The sequence below is a fragment of the Nothobranchius furzeri genome, chromosome 9 (assembly GCF_043380555.1).
Source record: "Nothobranchius furzeri strain GRZ-AD chromosome 9, NfurGRZ-RIMD1, whole genome shotgun sequence".
Taxonomy (NCBI): domain Eukaryota; kingdom Metazoa; phylum Chordata; class Actinopteri; order Cyprinodontiformes; family Nothobranchiidae; genus Nothobranchius; species Nothobranchius furzeri.
This window is the reverse complement of record NC_091749.1, coordinates 69,296,021-69,316,789: the sequence shown is the minus strand read 5'-3', so window position 1 is coordinate 69,316,789 and position 20,769 is coordinate 69,296,021. Positions and strand designations below refer to the sequence as shown.

At 44.3% G+C, this 20,769-nt stretch overlaps 2 protein-coding genes across 2 annotated transcripts; both read right to left on the bottom strand.

Moving 5' to 3' along the window:
- Positions 1 to 1,781: 1,781 nt before the first annotated feature.
- On the bottom strand, positions 1,782 to 5,479 carry LOC107382107 (growth arrest-specific protein 1). Its single transcript, XM_015954100.3, has one exon. It carries the CDS (start codon positions 5,003 to 5,005, stop codon positions 4,241 to 4,243), a length of 765 nt encoding a protein of 254 aa, XP_015809586.1. The 5' UTR covers positions 5,006 to 5,479; the 3' UTR covers positions 1,782 to 4,240.
- Positions 5,480 to 13,898: 8,419 nt separating this feature from the next.
- cplx3b (complexin 3b) lies at positions 13,899 to 19,875 on the bottom strand. The gene is made up of 3 exons (XM_015954101.3): positions 19,546 to 19,875; positions 14,418 to 14,505; positions 13,899 to 14,320 (listed from the first exon to the last, which is right to left on the bottom strand). Exons 1-3 carry the CDS (start codon positions 19,701 to 19,703, stop codon positions 14,096 to 14,098), a joined length of 471 nt encoding a protein of 156 aa, XP_015809587.1. The 5' UTR covers positions 19,704 to 19,875; the 3' UTR covers positions 13,899 to 14,095.
- Between the last annotated feature and the right edge of the window lie 894 nt (positions 19,876 to 20,769).

Sequence of the window (20,769 nt, the reverse complement as noted above, 5' to 3'; positions counted from 1 at the left end):
GCTACTTGAACTTTTGTAAAGAGAAAACAGACAATAAAATACCTAAAACTTTAAAATTTTTGTTTTAACTAATATTTTTCCTGCAGTTTCACGCTGTTGGGAGTAACTTGGGTTTTATATTTTCATCAAATTAGCATGTTTTTGGTCAATAGGTACATTTTTATTTTACTGTTTATAATAATCAACAAAAGGAGTTTGAAAGCAGTAGTGATGGGAATTCCGGTTCTTTTTAGAGAGCCGGTGTCGGTACAGGATCTGCTCGGGGTCCTTCGACTGCCGATGACGTCAAAGTACGGCAAACCCACTCGAACAAAATACACTACACATCTATACTATTGGAAAGAATTTAGCAGTTTTGTTATTAAAATAATGTTTCTTAAGACGTAAGTTTGTGTTTATAATGGTATTTGTAAAATAAAACACTATATTTTATTCATAATGTTGAACTCCTCTTTGAGCACATCCCTTGAAGGATCATAGGTATTAGCAACACCTGTGAAATAGTAGTGTGTCCCGTTTATTGAAGTATTTTGTGTTTAGAGTTTTTGACGTCTTGTCCATGCGTAGTTCAGTTACGCTCATAGCTGCTAGCCAAAACTCTGGAGTTAAAAGTTTTCTGGCTTTACTAAAATACCTGTCTGTACTTATTTCATTTATGGTAGTTTTACTTTCTATTAGACTCCAAATTTAATCATTTGGCACAGTTCTAATTCATAATTTGTAAGAATGTAATCGGTGATATTAGCATTAGCCTTCCTATGGGTGTTTCCACGTATATTAGCATTGCGCTAACCACTCGCTGCCAAATTGCAGCCTTTGCGATTAGAAAATCTCCTTTTGTCACATCGCAATTTAATTGCACATGCAATTAATCGTTCAGCCCTAATATACATGCAGCTCTATGCTAAAAGTGTATTTTCAAAGAGGTAATGATGGATTTCTTTGTAAAAGTTGTCCATCTTTCCAACAGAAAGATTTGCCTGGACCAACGTAACCTGATAACAACGTAACGTGATAACAACGTAACGTGATTACGTAATTCCGTAAGGTTCATGTTCAGCCAATCAACTACTTTGACGTCATCGGCAGTCGATGGACCCCGAGCCAATTTTGCACCCGAGCAGATCTTGTATCGACACCGGTTCTTTTGGCTCAGCTCACCAAAAAGAGCCGGCTCTTTTGGCTCCCAAGTGGCTCCTCAGATTTTCTGTTGCGTAGAGTACATTTATAACCAAAATAATGCAAAACTATATGTTAAATGATTTCCTAATGTAAAAATATGCAATATATCAAATATTTATCATTTCTATGGATTTAATAACTGAACACTTTAAGAAATCTCCACTTTCCGACTGCTGGCGCTCATTTTCTCACCGTCTTCGTCACACTCTCCTCCCTCTCGCTCACCTTTTTCCTCCTCCTCATTCCCTTTCGTCTCCCTCCACCCCCATGTGCTCTGCTGTGTGTCTGAGTCTGACCCTCCCTCTTACCTGCCCCTACTGCTCTGTGTGTGGACAGTCTGGACACACAGTTACACATGTTGACCAATCGCCTGTAGCTTTCACCAAAACAAGGGGGGAGGGGACGGCTCCCGTCGTTCACTTCAAAGAGCCGGCTCTTAGAGCCGGCTCGTTCGCGATCGCGACCGACACATCACTAGAAAGCAGATTTTTCTCTGTAACCAGGCACATTTTATAGGTCAGAAAAAAGATGAGTAATTCAAAACATAATGAAAAGTTTGTTTACTTTTCTTAGTGAACAAATCACATGATGCAACTCTATCAGGCTAGAAGGATTTTATTGTGATTCCAAAGTGAAGGTTTGTTGGGTTGAAACTGAACAACAGTGAAATGTTTTCTCTAATGACTCTGATGATTATAAAATGCACATTCCTCGTTATCTAGCTTCATAATTTAACATTAAACGGCTTGATTCATTTCAGGTGGTGAAGAAAAAAGTTTTTTTCATTTTAATTTACCTTTTTGCAGCTTTCAGAGGAAAACTGAATCAGGCAGTAAAGATGCTGGTTTGAATCCACATAAGCACCTAAATGGGAAAAATCTGATGTTTTCAGTTCAAAACACACAAAAAAAAAAGACTTCAAGGCATGTGGATCAACGCAAATAAACCTCGTTATGAATTTGTGCAAGAGGGTGAATCTCTGAGCTTTGTGCAGAATCTCACTGGGGCTGCGAGCATTGCTCACACACCGACAAGAGAGTCTCCAACAGGTCTTGAAACAATCATGGGTTTTCAGTTTTCTCTCATGACTTTTAAAATATTTGTAAAACAAAAGTCTACACAGATCTGGCACTCCCTCAGATTTTCTTCTGCAAGTCAGAAATGTGTGAAAACTTTGCGAGGAGTCAGAGACCAAGCTCAATACAAGTTAGGCTAAACTGCAGCCAAAATGAGGCCCTTCGAGACTAAACTGCAAAAAGGTGAACAGCTGTTGCAAAGTGATTTGTTTCTATGCAGGAATAGGCCATGCCCCCTCGGTTTAAACAAATGGCCCAGTCCCAATACTGCACGGCGCCCTGCGGTCTTCAGCACTTGGAGAAAGTGCGCGGTACACAAGTGTGCAAATAATTGCCGAATTGAGACTGGGGGGTGTTTCTCAGTGTCAAGGCTCCTGGCCTTGAGAGGCGATGTCTTGCGAGGTCAGGCGCCTTGCTTACGAGGACACGGTCCTTGGTCAAAGAAAACGGTTAAATGGAACAGACTTGCATCACGTGACCGCGGCTTCCACGGCGGTCACGTAACGTCACGTGACACGGGAGATAACATTATATTTTATATATATTAGTTTCAATATAGATATATAACAAGCCTTTTACTTTTTTAATTGTGTAAGTATATATTTATTAAATTAAAAATGTAATTGAGTTATTACCTGCTAGCCACTGAAGCTGCAACTACTAAGCTACTAACCAACCATAGATAAATTCTTTGGATCTAAAAAAGACATTTTAAATTAGCTTACTTACTTTTAAAATTGAAAAATTGTCCCCAAAGTAGCTGCCGGCTTCTGATCCACAGTCCTTTTGAAAATACCGCGGTGTATTATGGGTAATTTTCGACCAAGGCTAGGCTACCAAACCCCTCCCGTGTATCCTTGTTCAGCTAGCTAAACGGCTAACAAACGGAGAACACACGCCTTGGTAGAACATGAACATTGGAACACGTATCTCCTAGGTAACCGGGGCGGGGCCAAGACATCAAGGCAAGGTTCCTTGGCATTGAGAAACACCCAGGGAGCATTGCATCATCGATCGCAAAGCATGCCGAGATGCTGGTCGCTGTGATACTTTAAAAAAAACTTTATTAACAACTTTCAACCGAACAATCAATTATTTGAAATTGTTTTGCATTTGTTGCTGCCTTGTCTAAAAGTTTTAGAGCATGAACTAATCGTCCTAAAATGCTTTTATTAGAAAATAAATATGTTCAGAAAAGGAACTTGAGCCTGTTCTCCTGTTGCAATGGATTGTGGGTTATACACTTGACCCAAGTCCGCATAGATGCAGACTTGGGTCAAGTGCGGAACAAGGGGGCATAAGGGGCATGATCAACTTCCGGACATCCTATGCACTCGCAGCCCTGGTTGGGACCACACAATGCAAGGGTGCAGGTGTGGAAGTGCGAGCATTGGGATTTGACCAGTCTCTTCTGGGCTGTGTGCAGGTGAACCAATGAGATACAGGTTTTACAGAAAAAGCTGTTCTACATTTGCAGCAGTGATATCAGGACTGCAGCGACAGACCCTGCGGGTTTGACACTCCGATCCAGCAGCTTTCCTCCAAGTGTTGTGGCAGCAATAAAGACGGGGGTCTTTTAAAGGCTGTGCATGATGATGAGTGGAGGGAGGGATCAGAAAAAGTTCAATAAAACAACCTGAGGCGGGGTGAGGAGGGGCACTGGTGCTGGAGAGGCGCTTGGGTCCATTTGAGTCCCACACATCCCTCACACCTCTTTGCCTGTTGCCACAAATATTTGAAGTGTGGCTGCTGCAACAATGCTAAGGCCTCTGAAATGGAGAGCAGAGCAAACAGGCTGGATGGCTCCGGTGTTTACTCTGGGTCTTAATAAAGCCACACTCTAAGTACCATTCAGACCAAACCAAACAAACAGGAGCTGTTTGAAGAGGCTGCTCAGGGTCACTTCCTCTCACCTGCAAACATTTAGCTGACTTTTGACAACAAGCTTCCTCTCATGGAGGAGTTTCGTCCATCCTGGAGCGTTAATCCAGACAGACGTTCCAATAATCCCAGAGTATAATCCAGAGACTCAGGAGCAGCATGCAGCTGGAGAAGCTCCTGGAGGAGGAAGAACTGTTGGTGTAAACTTCCTCTCTGTCACTTTTCAGCTCGTAATCTTCATCCTCGTACAGGTCCTCTCCATCCTGGTCCGAGATGACGCTGTGGTCTCCTATGGAGCAGAGCTTGCTCATGTTCTCCTTCACCACCTCGCAGAAGGGCCTCTCCACGCCGTCACACACGCAGCGGTTCAGCAGCATCCCGTTCGGGATGAACAGCATCTGCTGGATTGTGGCTTTGCATTTGGAGGAGCACTTCCGGCCGTTGAACAGCTGGCCGCAGTGGGACAGGTAGGCCGTGAGGGAGGCGTGGCAGCCGCTGTCCTCCTCGCAGCGCTGGCGGGCCTCCATGCAGCCGATCCCCCCGGCGTCGCTCGGGTGTCTGCGGGGCAGGCACGGCTCGATGGCCCGCTTGGTTCTGTGGCAGTCCAGGTCCTGCGCGCAGTCGCAGTTCTCCAGGTCCGGCCCGCTGCGGGTGTTGTTGAGGCGGATGAGCGCGTTGATGCAGTGGCTGGGACACTGCCTCCTGGTCCCCCCGATGTTCCCATCGCACGCCGCCAGGTACTGGCTGTAGGCCAGGTCGCACTCGCGCTCGTCGTGGCACCGGAGGAGCGCCTGCCAGCAGATGAGCTGCGCGTCCAAAGCCACCAGCACCGGGAGGAGCGCCAGCGCGCTGCACCCACATCGCATGCTTGGCTCAAGTTGTCTTGTTGCTCTAAGTTGAAGACATTTAGGATCCAAACCCTCCAGATGAATCGCAGCAAAGGAACCGAGTTTCACCAAAGTTCGTTGCGTAACTTTTCCACCAACGTTCCACAGACGTTCTCCGCCTTTGCGTTGTGCTGGTCCGGATCTGACTCGGGAAAAGCTCCAGAAACGGTCATGTCCGGAAGCATGTCCACTCAGAGTCCGTCCCGTGTGTCCGCGCGGCCGAGCTCAAATTCTAGACCCAAACGCATCATTCCCGCGGCTTCCAGGTTTTCCTGGCGCTGGTTCCAACTTCCATCCGCGCTTTCCAAACTTATTTATCCGTTTCTGCAGTTGGGAGAGGTTATCTGTCCCGCTACGTGCGTCTTTGTCCAGTTTTTGCTTGTTACGCTTCACGGTCCGCCGAGCATTTCCCCACAACACCCTCCCTCTTCAGAAAAAAAAAACCCGAGAGAGAAAGAAAGGAAAAGGTGCCCCGTCTCCTCTCCCTCCCCTCCTCTCATTTACGACCCTGCTCACCGATTGGAGACCCACTTCCAGACCCAGATCTGCGCTCAGATCCTCAGAAGATGAAGCTGCACCGAGGCTGTTGATGTGTGGTCTCCTCCTGGCTCCGCGTTTAAAGCAAAAAACACGAGCTAAGGGGTGCATTCATTCACCAGAAGCCCACATCTGCAGCTTCTTTTGCTCCAAGTTTCAGAAAACACCAGATCAGGACCGCGCGCGCCTCCCCCTCCGCTCTGTCACTCATTCTGCAGAGTTTTAAACCCCGATTGAGAGAGGAGAATGGGGGAGAATAGTATTTTCTGGCCCGTTTCACCCTGATTGTGTCAGACTGGCCATGCAGTGGCCCCAGGTCTTCTCCAGGCTGGAGATTGTTCACGCGCTGCGGCCTGTCAACGGAGAGGCTCCGGCATCAATATATTTTACAGCTATTCCCTTTCACACCACACTTGAGAAACAGCAATGGCCCAGACTCTGCTGCTATTGAAATGGTAACTAGGAGGTGTGTGTGAGGGTGGGTGGGGGGGAGAAGGCGCCACTTCTGCACAAGACATGGGTGCCCGGATTACACAGAAAGTATGATTTATGAAGTTAAATCTGCTGGATGTGCAGGAAAAGCAGCTTTAGGAGCACATTTAATAAACACCCAACTGTGTCCAAAAATACTTAACCCTTTAGAACCCACACGCTTTTGAATGAGATTGGAAAATACATCAAAATGTAGAAAACAGTTAAATTGACAAAAGAAACAGAATAATTTTCGATTTATGTGTGGACAAATTGCAGTGGCGGCTGGTGAAAAATATTTTTGGTGGGGCTGTGCTATTTTTATTTTTTTTAACAAACTTGTGCTTTCTGAGCTTTGTGCAACTTCACTATTTCCTGAATTAAGCACAGCTCTTTTATTTCCTGTCTTACATTATTGGACAAAGGGATTAATCCACGTGTGTATGTACAGTCTATGGTCTGACTATTGGCACACTGCCGTGCGGACCAAGGTTGAAAAATACTGCATTAAATTGCACATAAAATAACATGACCATATATGGTCCACATCCACATTACTGTTTGTGAAACAACTGGAGAATTTCATCACAATAATATTAAATAAACAAGTATGTACCTGATCTTTTGCATGCTGTTGGTGAAGCTCTGGATGACCCCTGTCAGATGTAGACAGAGTCAATGTTCCTCTTCTGCAGCTGGTTGAACAGCATGTCCACATGTGGCATGATCTTGTGACACAATGCCAGCAGAAAGCCAAAATCTTCTTCCTCCAGCATTCTCACAAAGCCTCCTGCCTCTCTCTGAGTTATTGGATGAAAGTCATCCGAGTCTCTGGTCATCTGGAAAAATCTGAGGAGGTCATCCTTGTGCTCATACACTGTGTTGACATCTCTCTCTTGGACAAAATGTGCTGGTTCTGATCCACTTCTTCCTTGTGTTTCTTCACTGCGAGCCTGTGCTCGTCTCTAGCTGCATGGCAATGTTAGCTCTGCCTAGCATAGCTAGCTTCTCCGTGATGTCCATGTGTGCCCGGGATAACTCGTGTTTCTTCACCTTCTCTGAAAAATGTTTCATGTCCGTAACTCCTGACTCAATCCATGCCTCATCTGTCCCAGCCGTTTTGAATAACAAACACAGAAAGCAAAATAACGCATTAGCGTGATTGCATCCAGCTAGCCAAGCCTTCCTGGTGTACCAATTTCGGGAGAAGCCGGTGTGTACAGTTTACGTCTCTCCTCCTCCTGCTGGCTTATCTTTACGTCGGGCTGATTTGGTCCAAGCTCTTTGACATTAAGTTTTTCCACCATAGTTCTCCTCTCGAACGGATACTGGAGAAGAGACCGAACTGAATTCAGTGGCTGCTGAGATCCGGTATCCATGCTGGTTGTAGGCTCACTGGCGTGGCGTCCATGTCTATTACATCTGCGTCACGACCAAAAATGTGCTGGAGTAGTCGAGACTCTGCCGAGTTCTACCGAAAACCAACGAAAGCCTTGGGCGGTACCTCTATCGCCCATCATGCTTCTGAATCGACGTCGACGCTGATTGGATACATTCCCATTCCTACCGTTTGATTTTCTTGTCAGCAACTGGCCGGCTGCTTCCGTGCTGTTTGGGCGATTGAAACACAGCCTACAGCCTTTCTGTCGCCTCCACAGCTCGGCAGAGAGCTTCTCACCAATATATATATATATATATATATGATTTGTTTTTGTTACAAAACACACAATTAACTTAGAATATGTGATTATTATTAATTTTATTTATTTATTTATTTATTTAAATAAAAATTAAAAACACTGGGGAAAACTGGGAGGGCGGCGCCCTATCGCCCTCTACTGGCCAGCCGCCACTGACAAATTGTAAGTTGGGGTTTTCAAACCTGAATATTTGACTCAAGAAGCACCTTTGCAGATGTTTCAAATGGGTTGTGACACCAGTGAGGGTTGAAACACATTCTCATTTGTAAGGCTTTTAAAATATTTTCAAGTAATCTAATTTTGTTGAGGGCTATCAATTTATTATTTAGGTTTAGGCAAAATGCAAAGGTACCTCATAAGTCTAAGTCCTATTATTACTGACGCCTTCCTCCTTGTGGTAAAGTAACACTAAATGTTTTTTTAACTCTAGGCTATAGCGCTTTAATGGTGATAGTGATCGTTAGTACTTTACTTGATAGTTTTGTGAGTAGGTGTCCTATAGGGGGAGCTCTTTACCTGCTTAACGGCTGTTAGCTGTAATGCTAGCAGTTAGCATTTTCAGTTCCCCGGTCATTAATAAAAAACACAAGAAGAAGAAAATTAAGAAGTTTGCATTTGCTGTTTTTATCATGCTGGAGCCAGACTCACCCGCTCTATTCTCCATTCTGGGTTTCACTTGCGTGACGTCTGCAGCCGTGCAAAACTCAAATGGGGGCAGGAAGTGTTTTGCTCCACAACAAAACACAGATGCAGCACAGCACGGTGGATGAAAGTGACTTTACTAAGGCTTCAAATGAGCTGGCACAGACACAATGCTGCAAAAAAAATACATCTTTCAGGTTATAACCCATGTAGTTTTAAAAGTCACACTTTTTATACACTGTGGAGGATTTACCCAGCGCTGACGCGATCTGCAACAAACTACCGTGTGCGGCCATCCTCATATTACACTGTAAAAAAACAAAACAAAAGCCTTTTACCCCCAGTGAGTCGTGGTGGATGGCTGCTTACACAGAGCCAGGATCCTCTGGAGGTTTCTTCCTGTTAAAAGGGAGTTTTCCTCTCCACTGTCGCTAAATACTTGCTTATATGAGGATTGCTGTAAAGACACGGACACTAGTCAGTGACTCGATGCAATTTGCTGGGTTCCTTATAGGAAACTTGTTGCTGATTGGCTTAATGAACTCACCTGTATTGGAATATTTACTCTGCGAGACGTCTCTTGTCGTGATTTGGCACTTTATAAAAAATAAATTGAATTGAACTCCAAGCCTGGAAGCCTACAGCTGTTTTATTTCAAGTTGGTTAAGCTTTTCTTGATCCGGATACGTTTTAAATGATTGTCGTCTTGTTTTTGCTCGGGTAAGTAGTGAGTTGTGCTATTTTTTCATTAACTCATGATAATAATGCTATCGCTAATGCTAACGATTAGTATGTGCTAGGATCTTGTAACTTTTAAATCCAAATTTCTGGTACATTTGTTTGATTTCAACAAGGCATAAATGCCACGCTACAACTCTTAAGCTAACTTCTAAAACCATTAGACCTCTGAAAGCTATTTGAAGCGAGGACACGTGAAAACAGCATAAAACTGTTCACCTGTAGTTTTTACGGCTGTTTCTCAGCAACTGTTTAGTAAAACACTTGGTAATCTCTTACCTGTTAAAAAGGTATCGCTGTAAACTCCAGCGTTGTCCATTTCAGCTCCTGTTTTAAGCCGTAGATTACTGATCCAGTTCTGCCATCTTCTTTCAGTACATTTTTCAAAAATTAAGTCCTTTGTGGCGCTCTACATTCGGGACTTGGAAAAAAAAAAGTTTGTCTTTGTCCCGATTAGAGTGGTCGTAATAACCGTAGACCGCCTAGCGTTTTGGCTTTTAACGCCCAGTCACTGTCTGTTCTGCATATTGAGAAACAAATTTTTACTTAATTAAAAATAAATGGTCACTCTGAGTGTTTCATGCGGGCTGAACATGAAAATAGTCTCCTACACCTATCTCCTGCATTAGCTTCTGTCACTTAGCGTTCATGGACTCACCCATCTTGACTCAACAGGGAAGGCTGTTGTTGGTTTAGCGTCCAGGAAACAGCAGAGAACGTCTTGGCTAGTAGAAGCTAACAGTTAGCATTAGCAATTCCACCACACAGCAGAACTCCCCCAGGTTTGTGTTATTTATGGAAATAAAACATCAGCGTTGCAGATCAAACTGAGTCAGTGGTAGAGTTGCATTGCTGTTAGCCAATCAGAAAAGAGATATCCAAATATCAGGAAATAAGACTCCAAAACCTGCCGTCTGAAGCTACCTTCTCCTCCAGCTGCATTCTCCATGCTTATAGAGGCGCACCGGTGCTTTTTTTCCCCCCAGAGTGCGACTTCCAACACATTCATTCCTACTAGAGACCACTGCAGATGTATTACAAATATGAGTGAAGGACCTGTTTAAATTATTATAACTAATCACATTTTGTTAGTTTTGTGCAGTGAGCCAACAGAAAAGGAACAATTAGGGAACATTTGTACAAGTTAAAAACTTAAAGCTAAAGTGTTTAACTTTTACAGAGTTGTGACATCTGGAGCTGGATGTATCCCAGGTCACGTGACTTTATAAAAAAAGATCAGTCATCCAGTCTGCAGCCCCACTGCCGCTCTGCACCCATCAGTGTATTTTTGTCTCCATCTGGTGTTCGAGCCGCTGCAGAAGAGACCGAACGCTTCACCGGTCACCGACAGCAACCACAACACTGCGTTATCATAAAAATCAGTTTATTGCAGTTAAAACTCAAACATCAGTTCAATATTTCCAGACAAGTTGACAGAAATAGAGAAAAGAAACAAAAAGAGTCCGAAAAATGAGAAGCGGCTGCGTGTCGTAGCAGCCATTTCATTCAAAATCAGCTCCACGGGTTCACAGCACACAATTCACATTTAGAATTCATTATTGTTGTTATTATTATTGAATAAGTGTTTAAAGTCTCACACACAAAGCAATTTGATTTATGGCTTCTCTTCCACCTATTATTATTATTATTATTATTATTATTATTATTATTACTACATCAGGATCAAAGATGGCAGATTCCAGTAGCTCCATAAGAACATAACTTATTGCAGTTTCTCCTCTTATATTCTGGATATATTTAGAATATAACGCTCTTTTATCACCTGAAAAATAAAACATTGCACCTGAAAGGCTTCGAGCCAGTCTTCATTTAGCAACGGCGGAGCGCTTAACTCATTCACTGCCATTGACGACTAAAGTCGTCATTTGCATTTTTTTTACTGTTTGAGCATTGGAACGAGTCCCCGCGCTGATAGAACAAGCATCTCAGCCCTGAAGCCGATCTTCATCCGCATACGTCACAGATCACATGATCAGGAAGCAGACCATCCATGTGTTAGGAGATCGTTTTGGGCCGTTCCTGTAAAAAAAGTGAGGCGCGAACCGGAGAAGCATCTGCCGATCACAATTCAACAACGGATTATGAAAGAACGGATAACGCTCGAAACACGCGGCTTCTTCCTGATGTAAGAGGTGAGTCTCCTCTTTGTTTTGGTTGTTTTGGCGTCGACATCATGCTAGCGCGCAACGTTCTGTGACTCTTAAAAAAACAGTAAAAACGGTGAGAAACGCTGGCAGCGAAGGCCGTTAGCGATCAGGAAACGGCTGGCAGTGAATGAGTTAAAGAAACTCCTGTCTGTTTAAGGAAATATGATTTGAAAACTCCACCAGTTTTCCTGATAAATCACACAAAAACGAGTCAAAAGGAAAACAAGCAGCAGAATTACAGATTAAAACACTGCTATGGACCACTGATCATCAGTGGGAAATGAAACAATGAATGTGATGACATGAACAGCGCCCCCCTCTGGCTTTAGTTTGGAGGTAAACCCACGCTTTGTGCTCCGTCACACGACGACCAGCTAAAGGACGGGATCTCCGCTCCTTTAATGGACTTTTTTAAATGTTTCTCTCCACAAAGACGACGTTTGACACATCAGTTACAACAACACAGAACCCACCAGCACGGGACGGCACCACGGAGACGGCGGAGATGGAGAACCAGGAGATGGTTTAACAACATGAGACCCAGCAGTTCGACGGAAACCGCTGCAGAACTTTTTACGCCTCAAACAAAATGTAGACTGAGCTGGATTTAAACACACGAGCTGACCTCTTATTCTCTTTATGGTGGTCTGAGTGTTGTCAGCTAGAGCTTTGGCATACACACTCCTAAAGAAATCCCCCGTTTCCAACATCCGAGCAGCGCCCCTGAATGCAGCATATGAACAGATTTACTCACGATATATATTTGATACCAATGTTATATTCATGGAAGCTGGGTTAAATCTGGGAGCACGGTTACTGCACTAGATCACACGTTTATACAACCTACAGGTGGCTGCAAGTCTTATCTGCACTGACACCCCCCCCCCCCCCCCCCCCCCGAGTCCCGAACAGCTAAACAAACAAGAAGCTTCGTGCACGGCTAATATGTGTTTTTACATGTTGGAGCTTTAAAGACGATAACCTAAACATCAAGGCACGCAGAAATACAGGAGAAGCTGAGAACGAGAACGTCTTTGTAGTGAAACGTCTGAGAAGACAGCAGCAGCAGCAACAGAAAACCAGAAGATCAGCGTTACTTTTGCTCCAGAGCAACACTTCCTGTCTGAGGTGCCATTTCTGCTTCAGGAATAAAAAACACCTTCATGAAAAAGCTATTTTACTATCATTTACTTCAAAGAAATTCAATAATTTAACATTAAAATATATTTTGGCCTTTGTCAGTTGTATTTCGTAACATAAAATAATAATTCCCATCCTTCCTGTTGGAGACGGCTTTCTGAACAACCTCAGTTCAGTGAAATTGAGTTTATTCCTTCAGGACTAGAGAGCAGTTGTGTTTTAGGAGATCTGATGTGTTTTTGAACAAAGTTTTCTAGTTCTGCGTCACGGTGCAAATAGACAAGCCCAGACTAGCTGACAGCTTTTCAAAGCGCTAATGTATTGCTGTTCTCTTTAAACGGCTTCAATCTCCTAAATTTAGAGGTGAAATCAAGTATCGGATCATGTTGTCGGTATCAGAGTAACCAGCCACACTCAGGTCCTGATCTCTGTTGTTGACTAACTTTCTGTATTTTACTTCAGCATGACATCATCTTGTTAGTCTGCTCTCTCCAATAGTATCCTTTCATCAGGAGCTGGAGGCGGGCTCAAAGGGACCAAACACCAATAAAAATGTGCGTACCATGTTTGAATCACTGGTCACATGAGCAGATGACCAGATCTGCTGACCTTTAAGACTCAATTTGAAGCCTAAACTAGAACATTTTGAAAAGATTAGAAGAAATGTAGAAAAATATATAAAAAAGAACACAAGCAAAAATGTTTCTAATTAAAAAAAAGGAAAAATACCTTCAAACTAAGAATGAAAAAGAAAGTTTAAAAAGTGCAATCCTTCAAAGTCTGATATAAGAAACAAAAAACTAGATTTAAAAACTGAACGTTTTATTGTGTAATGTTAGTATAACACCTAGAAAACGGATATAAAATAATATAAAAAGCAATATTGTTGCTTTTACATCAATATTCTTATTTTACAATAAATTCTAACCTTTATTACCAAAATGGATTGAAAAAATGCAAAAACTAAACAATTTCTTCACTTTCGTCTTTGAACGTTAAAGGTTTAAAACCTTTAACATATTCACGTCTGTCTAGGAAAAAAAGGTTCAGGCGTATTGGATCATGATTCTGACGTAAACATTTATAAAGTGACATCACGTGCTGTGAAATTTTACCTTTTTTTTAAAGATGGAAGCCACGTTTGGCCACTAGCCGTTAGCTCATCAGTCCTCAAGAACATCAAATCTATTTCTCTTAACAGAGGCTGTTCTGGAAGCCAACAGGTGAGACAGGAAGTATGACATATAGATCAGCTGCAGGATTCATCAGTTCAATTATTTAGTTTGTTGCTTTAAAAACAGTCTGAATCTAAACCAGCCCCCTGACCGCCGCTGCCGAGCCACCGTTCACAGCAGGAGGAGGAGGAGGAGGAGGAGGAGGAGGAGGGAGAGCGCAGCAGAGCGGATAAACGACTGGACACAGCGAACCCACTTCACTCAGAGCAGGATGGCCTCACCTCAGAAATAATCTCATTGGTTTCATCTCAGTTTCATCAAAGTGCAAATTGGTTAAATTTGGTGAAACGACATTCAAAACCTTCAGGAATCATTTTATCTGGTTGTTTGTCTAAATTTAAACTCTCTGCCAACGCACATTCCACTAAGACAATGAGAAAACGTCTGCAGCGAGGGGACTTCTGCCTCTGATGAACATCTGAACTAGGACTGACCCAATCACATCAGGCTGCAGTTTTCTGTCTGCTTCTTCAGGTCTTCCAGCGTGGCCTGGGCCTTGTCCTTCAGCTGGTCGATGTCCACGTTCTGGATGTTGGACAGCTGGCCCAGGACTGACTGCTTGTGCGTCTCCTCCTGGTTGTCCTCGGCGATCATCTTGGCCAGCTCTGTGGGCAGAACCACATCGTCCCCGGCCTGCTGGATCTGGGTCTCATCCAGCTCGTTCTGAGGTGGGGAAACAAAACATTTAAAATCGCTTTTTGATGATGACAGAAAATACAATTTGGATCGTGGATGTTCTTTAAACGGTTGATGAATCCACCTTTGGTAGTCGGTATTTTTCCCGGAAGTGAGTTCTAACTGTGGCTCTCTCGGCTTTCTTCTGAGCAAAATTAGCTTCTCGCTCTCGTCTGCAAGAAAAAGGACAAATGATCACTCTACAGCAGAATGTCAAGAGGCTGTGACGTGATCCGAGATGAGCTGGGACGCCGTCGAAAAACCAAAAAGGATGCAACTTCCTGTTTGCCTCCTGATTCCTGGTTTCCCAGTTTGTGGGTTTTCCCGCAACCATGAAGATAAAACTCTAAATCAATCAATCAATCAAAGCTTTATTTATAAAGCACCTTCCGCAACCCTGTCAGGAAGCCCAAGGCGCTGAACATGGTACAGTACAAAGTTAAAGAAAGTGAATAAATCCGAAAATAAAAGCAATTCAAATTACAAATTACAAAAAAGGTGAAACATTCTAGTCGAAGACAAATGTGTAAAACAAGGGAAAAAGTGAACCAATGAAAACGGAGATAAAATCAACATAAAAGAGGGCCAAAATCAAACATGTTCAGGAAACGCCAAGCGGAGGAGGTGGGTTTTTAGGCGACTCTTAAAGACTGGCAGAGATGGGGACAGCCTAACTGAGGGTGGCAACTGGTTCCAGAGTGACGGTGCTAGGACTGAGAAAGCCCGGTCCCCGCGAGTACGACACCTAGAACGAGGGACAGCGAGCAGGCCTTGGTCAGAGGAGCGCAGAGAGCATGACGGGGAATGTCTGTTCAGGAGCGTGGCTAGATAGGGGGGAGCACCACCCTGGAAGAAATGATAAACAAAGACGAGGAGTCTGAAGTGTGAATGATAGCAAACCGGAAGCCAGTGCAGGGAGGCCAGAACCGGACTGATGTGGTCCCGTTTCCTGGTCCCAGTCAGGAACCTGGCTGCGCTGTTCTGCACAACCTGTAAATGCTCAAGTACTAACTTCTGTTATGACTCAAAACAAAAAATAACTAAATAAAAACAAGAATCTGAGCTTCTAAAAAGTTAATTGTGATTTTTTTAAAGGTAAAGTTGATTTTAAATCACATCCAAATGTGGCCTGTATTTGATATAGCACCTCCTAAATTCCTAGAACCCCCCAAGGTGTTTTACAACACAGTCCCTCACCTGTGCTCACACATTCACACCCTGGAGGTGACGAGCTACAATGTTGTTACGGCTGCCCTGGGGCACACTGACAGAGGCGAGGCAGGTTGAGTGTCTTGCCCAAGGACACAACAGCAGCATTCTCTGGTCGGAGCTGGGATTGAACCGGCAACCTTCTGATTACTGGACAACCTGCTCCGCCTCCTGAGCTTCTGCTGCCCTCTAAACAACGTTTTGGCTCTTTAGGTGATAAACAAAAAGTCCCGTTGCCTCATTTCTGAGCCTGTTTGGCTTTGTAGTGCCAGAGAAGCTAACGCTAACGCTAATACAGGCTACAGGGAGCCTTAGTCACGCCAGTCGACTTCCGGACCGCGGGTCCCTGGAAGAACAAAAAAATGAATGCAAGTCAAAAAAAACGCTTTTGTCTAATTCAGCTTATGTGCCACAGATTTCATTACGATGTCTGTGAATTTCAAAGAAGCATTTTGACACCAAGAACGCGCTTATTTTCAAACAGCGGGAAATTTATTTTAGGTTTTGTGTGAAAATAAGTCCAGGACTCCAAATGCGCTTCAGGAAAGTGGCGTCATCAAACCAGACACGGAGAAAAACCGAGGAAAATGGCTGTAAGTTCAGTTTCGCTTGACATCCTTCCTTCAGGAGGAAAGAACGACCATAAATCTGGTCAGGTAGTGAGTAGCAGCTACGCTAGGGGGGAGGAGATTATGCGGCGACGTCATATACGCGACGGTGTGCGTGTGTAGTCATGCTAAGTACGAACTTTCACAAGTTGATAAATCTCAAAGTAGGTGACTGGCGTGGTCGAAACCCCCATCATTAGTTTTCATTTAAATAGAACATGTGTGCGAACCGGGGTCAAAGGCAAAGCAGATTAGAAAAAACTCTTTAGCCCCGTTGACTTGCATTCATTTTTTTTCGTTCTTCCAGGGACTCATGAGCCGACCAGAAGAGGAGTAGACTTAGGCTCCCTGAAGCTCAAACCGTGGTCCTCACAAGCTACTGAAGGACCCGAGACTCTGCGTGTCGTTGTGTTGGCTGTTTGGTGTCTTACGGTTTGAGATTTTTCATGATTTGAACATGTTTTATCCTCTGGAGTTTAATATTCGAGTATCATCAGTAGTTATGTTCGTCTACGCTCACTGCAGGGGTCAGTTCTCTGCATGTCTGTTCACATGGTAAACAACACACGATGACCATCAGACTCCAGGGTGGACAGCCCGCGGACCTGACCTGACCCTCATTCTCAAGAGATGCGATGTGACACGCAGCGTGATGCGTCTACTGGAGCATGGATGCTAAACAGCTTCCTGTCTCACCTCAGTCATGTAAAAGTTGGATTAAACGCAACGTGATAATCCAGATTTTAGGTGATTTGTTAAACATCAAATACAAGCTGGGATCTTGGTTTGATTTGAAAAAAAAATCAGACTCATTAAAAAAGAACTTGAGTAAAACAGATCACATTTGTACTGCCTGCAGTGTGAGCTCACCTCAGCACCATGCCACCTTCCACACCTGTTCCCTATCTGCTAATCAGCTCCTCTGCTTCCTGCCAGGACCTGCTGATGCCAGCTCTGTGGGTTTTCTGCTCCCGTGGTCGTTCTGCCCCTCAGTCTGGTAGGTGTTCACTATTATTTTGACTGTTTTTCTACTCACCACTCATCTAAATAACTCCGGGTCTGACAAAGCGACCAGAAAGATAAGAGTCATGCAGGCTGAGCAAACACGTGTAGCCCTTCTGCTGAGTCATTCCAACATCCATGTTTGTTTTAGTTCTGAGGTGTTTTAAAAACGGCACCACATGCTGGTAAAAGTCCTGTTCTGTCTCGTTCCCTCCTGACTGCCAGTGGCAGTAAACAGAGTGGATGTATCTCCTCGCGCTCTGCGCAGGTCGAGTATTCATGTAAACAAAGTCACGCACGTGACACGTAGAGCACCTGGTCGCGAGTCTATAAATTACGCGCCGATAGCTACGTTCGGGTCTCCCGGGATCTTCTCGCCCGAGAAGTTCCGAGTGACCCCTGTGACTGGCAGTCATCCAGGAACTCACAGATCCATAGTTACACCGTAACTTCCGTTAATCCATCACATCTGAAGTCCAGCAGTGTGGTGCCTCCAGCAGGGGGCAGGCTGTTGGTGTGTTGTTTTCTCTTCACCGGGAAGCTTGTGGCATCATCATCATCATCATCACTGACCCCTAAACATGCTGAAATGCCTCAAACAGTGAAATCTGGTTGAAGAGGATGTTACCATGGAAACCAAAACGGATTCTGTGTCATCTGAATCCGTGATTGGTGGTTTTCAACAGAGCAGATCTGTATGGGGTGCTGATTCTAAAACAATGCAACTTTAAAAATGCTTTATCACATTTAGCTTTAAATAATAAATAAGTGCGTGGCGTTGAATCAATCAACATAAATTAGATGTAAATATATAAAGTGACGTCTAAATAATAAATGCGATTTTAAAATGAAACGTGCCGCTGTCATACATTAAAGAGTGCCCTGTCTAAGATCTGAAGAATCCCTTTCAATTTGAGGCTGAGTTTAGTTTAGAAATGCAGAAAGAACTGGAATCTTGATTGGCAACCCACGTTTAGAACTACACCGTTTTAAAATCAGGTACTTTGAGATGTTAGAGGGGAGATCTCTTCACCAAGCCTTTATTTTGGCAGATCTCTTCCTGTTTATAATGATATGAACTAGCGATTTGGCTAGTTTGTAATTATAAATGGCCACATATATACATCTAGACTTTGACATGTGACTTTGTACGGATTCTAAATATTTAAATAGAACTTTTTAAATTTAGATTTTAATATAATTGTATTATCTGTAAACAGACAAAACACTGACGTTCCTAAAGGAAAAGGCTTGAAAACTCATCATTGTTATAATAACAAAGTTAACGTAGTTCTTTTTAAATTTAAGATCAGTGCTCCATACTGTGATGAAAGATGCTGAAGCCTCCCTAACAAGAGTTTGGACCCCCAGGAGGTTCTGTGTAGTTCTTCTAGAACCCCCCCCCCCCCCCCCCCCGCATTTTTCCTGCTTTAATCTGAGGAGAGGGGCCTCCTCTGCCATCATTTGGCTCCTCTGACCCATAACTCTTCTCCACTGAAGGTCGCGTCATCATGAGGAGCATTTGGAGCTCAGTGGGCCGGGCTGAGTGTTAATGACTTCACCTCCCACTGGTTCTGAAAACGTCTGCACGCGGTACCAGGAGACAGTTTGGAGTCAAATACTCATCAGAAGGTGTTGATGGCAGCGAGCCACGAGTTCCTTTCCTTTCCTCTCAGTGGGACCAGTTTCGTTGTTCTGATCTGAATCTTTATCTCAGATTATGTTTTATAATTATTCCACCAGCAGGGATTTTAGAGTTCTGACACTAATCAATAGTGAGCTGTTGTCTGGGGCAACTCTAACAGAATGACCTTGTTGTGCTCTGGCTCTGTGACCTTAAGTGTTTCCTGGAGGGTTTTTAAAAGCAAAACACACAAAAAACTCAAATTCTAATAAGGGATTGTTTAGAAATATCAAATCCACACGAAAAAAGCAACAAAGGCAAAAAAATGGCTTTTATTTTGGAAATTAAATATTTAGGTTAAATTCAGATAACTTGGATAAATAACTCGCACGTGAGGGTGAAAATCACCACACACGGATGTTTGCTTTGTGGTTATTTGATGTATTTGTCTAATTTTTCGGTTGGACGCTCGACCCGGAACATTTCTCGCTCGTGGCTCAGTTCGGGGAAATGATGATGATCACAGAAACGCGTAATTTCTAACCGAGATTTGACCGGAGCGGAGATGGAGAGCTCCCTGGGCGAGAGGAGCAGCTGTGTGGAGCGCGCGAGCATAGTGGCACTGACGCGTAAAGATGCGCTCTGCGCGCTTTCTGCCTTTTACACACAAAAGGAAACTCTCCGCGTACGCATGCAGCCTCTCTGTTCTCCTGAATCATTCTGGTGATTTTCATGCATTTACAATAATAAAAGAGGCGCGCGAGGCTTACTTTTCCTCCTCTAACTGTTGCTGATACTGTTCGAATTCCTCTTGAGTCATCCCCTGCGCGGCGGCGTCGGATTTCTCCCCTTCAGGTTTCTCCTCCGTCAGTCCGCCCGTCAGGTTCTTCAGCTGCCCCCCCACCACATGTTTCACCATGAAAGCCATGGCTGCTGTCCGGAGGCTCCTCGCTTCTGTAGGGCGAAGTTACGGGCTCGGTGCGCTATTGGAGAGCGTGGAGATGTCCACCAGGCGCGTGGACGGATGCGACGCTGTTAACGGGAGCTGAGCCGCTTCAGCACCGCCGGTCCCGGACAGCTCCTATTCGAGACGGATGGAGCAGAGCAGAGCAGCTCGGTTCTGAGTCAACAAGTTTGGCTCTGAACTCTACCAATCTCAGACCTCAGCCACCACTCCTCCCTCCCTCCCTCCGCCCAATCCGCGGCACGCGCGCTCTGCTCCGTGGGCTGCGCGCGCTGATTAGACCCCGAGATGGACTCGGAACTGGAGGAGACCTGACTAAACTGTTCTGGTGTCCATGTCTATCACGGGGACATGTGGGAATTCGTCAACACTAATTTGCGCGTTGGTTCGTTTCAGGATGCGTTTGGAATGATTCGTGCACGAGGCGCGCGCTCTGCTGCTGAGCTCATAAACAAACAAACAAACATGCAGCTTTTACATATTTGGTCTCCATCATGATGAGCCTCTTTTCTGCAACAGCTTCCCAGCCTGAGCTTCTCTCTCCTGCTTCCTTTCATGTTTCTGGATCTTTGATGTTTGGAGGTGAAAAGTTCAGCTTCCATCGGGACAAATACAATAATTGCCTGCTTCTGCGTGACGTGGTCACGTCATCATCTGTGAAAACTATGACCCACATTTTGTGTGAAGTATTTTAAATCTCAGTAAGAGTCTAGACGAACCAAAGAGCGGAAAACAACTTTGATCAGTCGTCAACGCAGCGTCCTGATCCTGCAGCGGCAGCCTGACACCCAGCTTGGCCTACTTTTCCACTCCCTGTGGATCAGGGGAAACGTCTTTCTGTGACAGGCTTAGTGAGGCCCTCTTAGCCCGCACCTACACCTCGCTCTCAAATCTCTTCTTTCCAACTTCAAGGCTGGAACAGAGTTTAGTCTGAAACATAAAAACACTTTAATCACTGCTAAAATCAACTAAAAAGGAAGGTTTTGCCCAACCAGCATGTTCTTAACATCACTGAGCTTTTGACGGAACC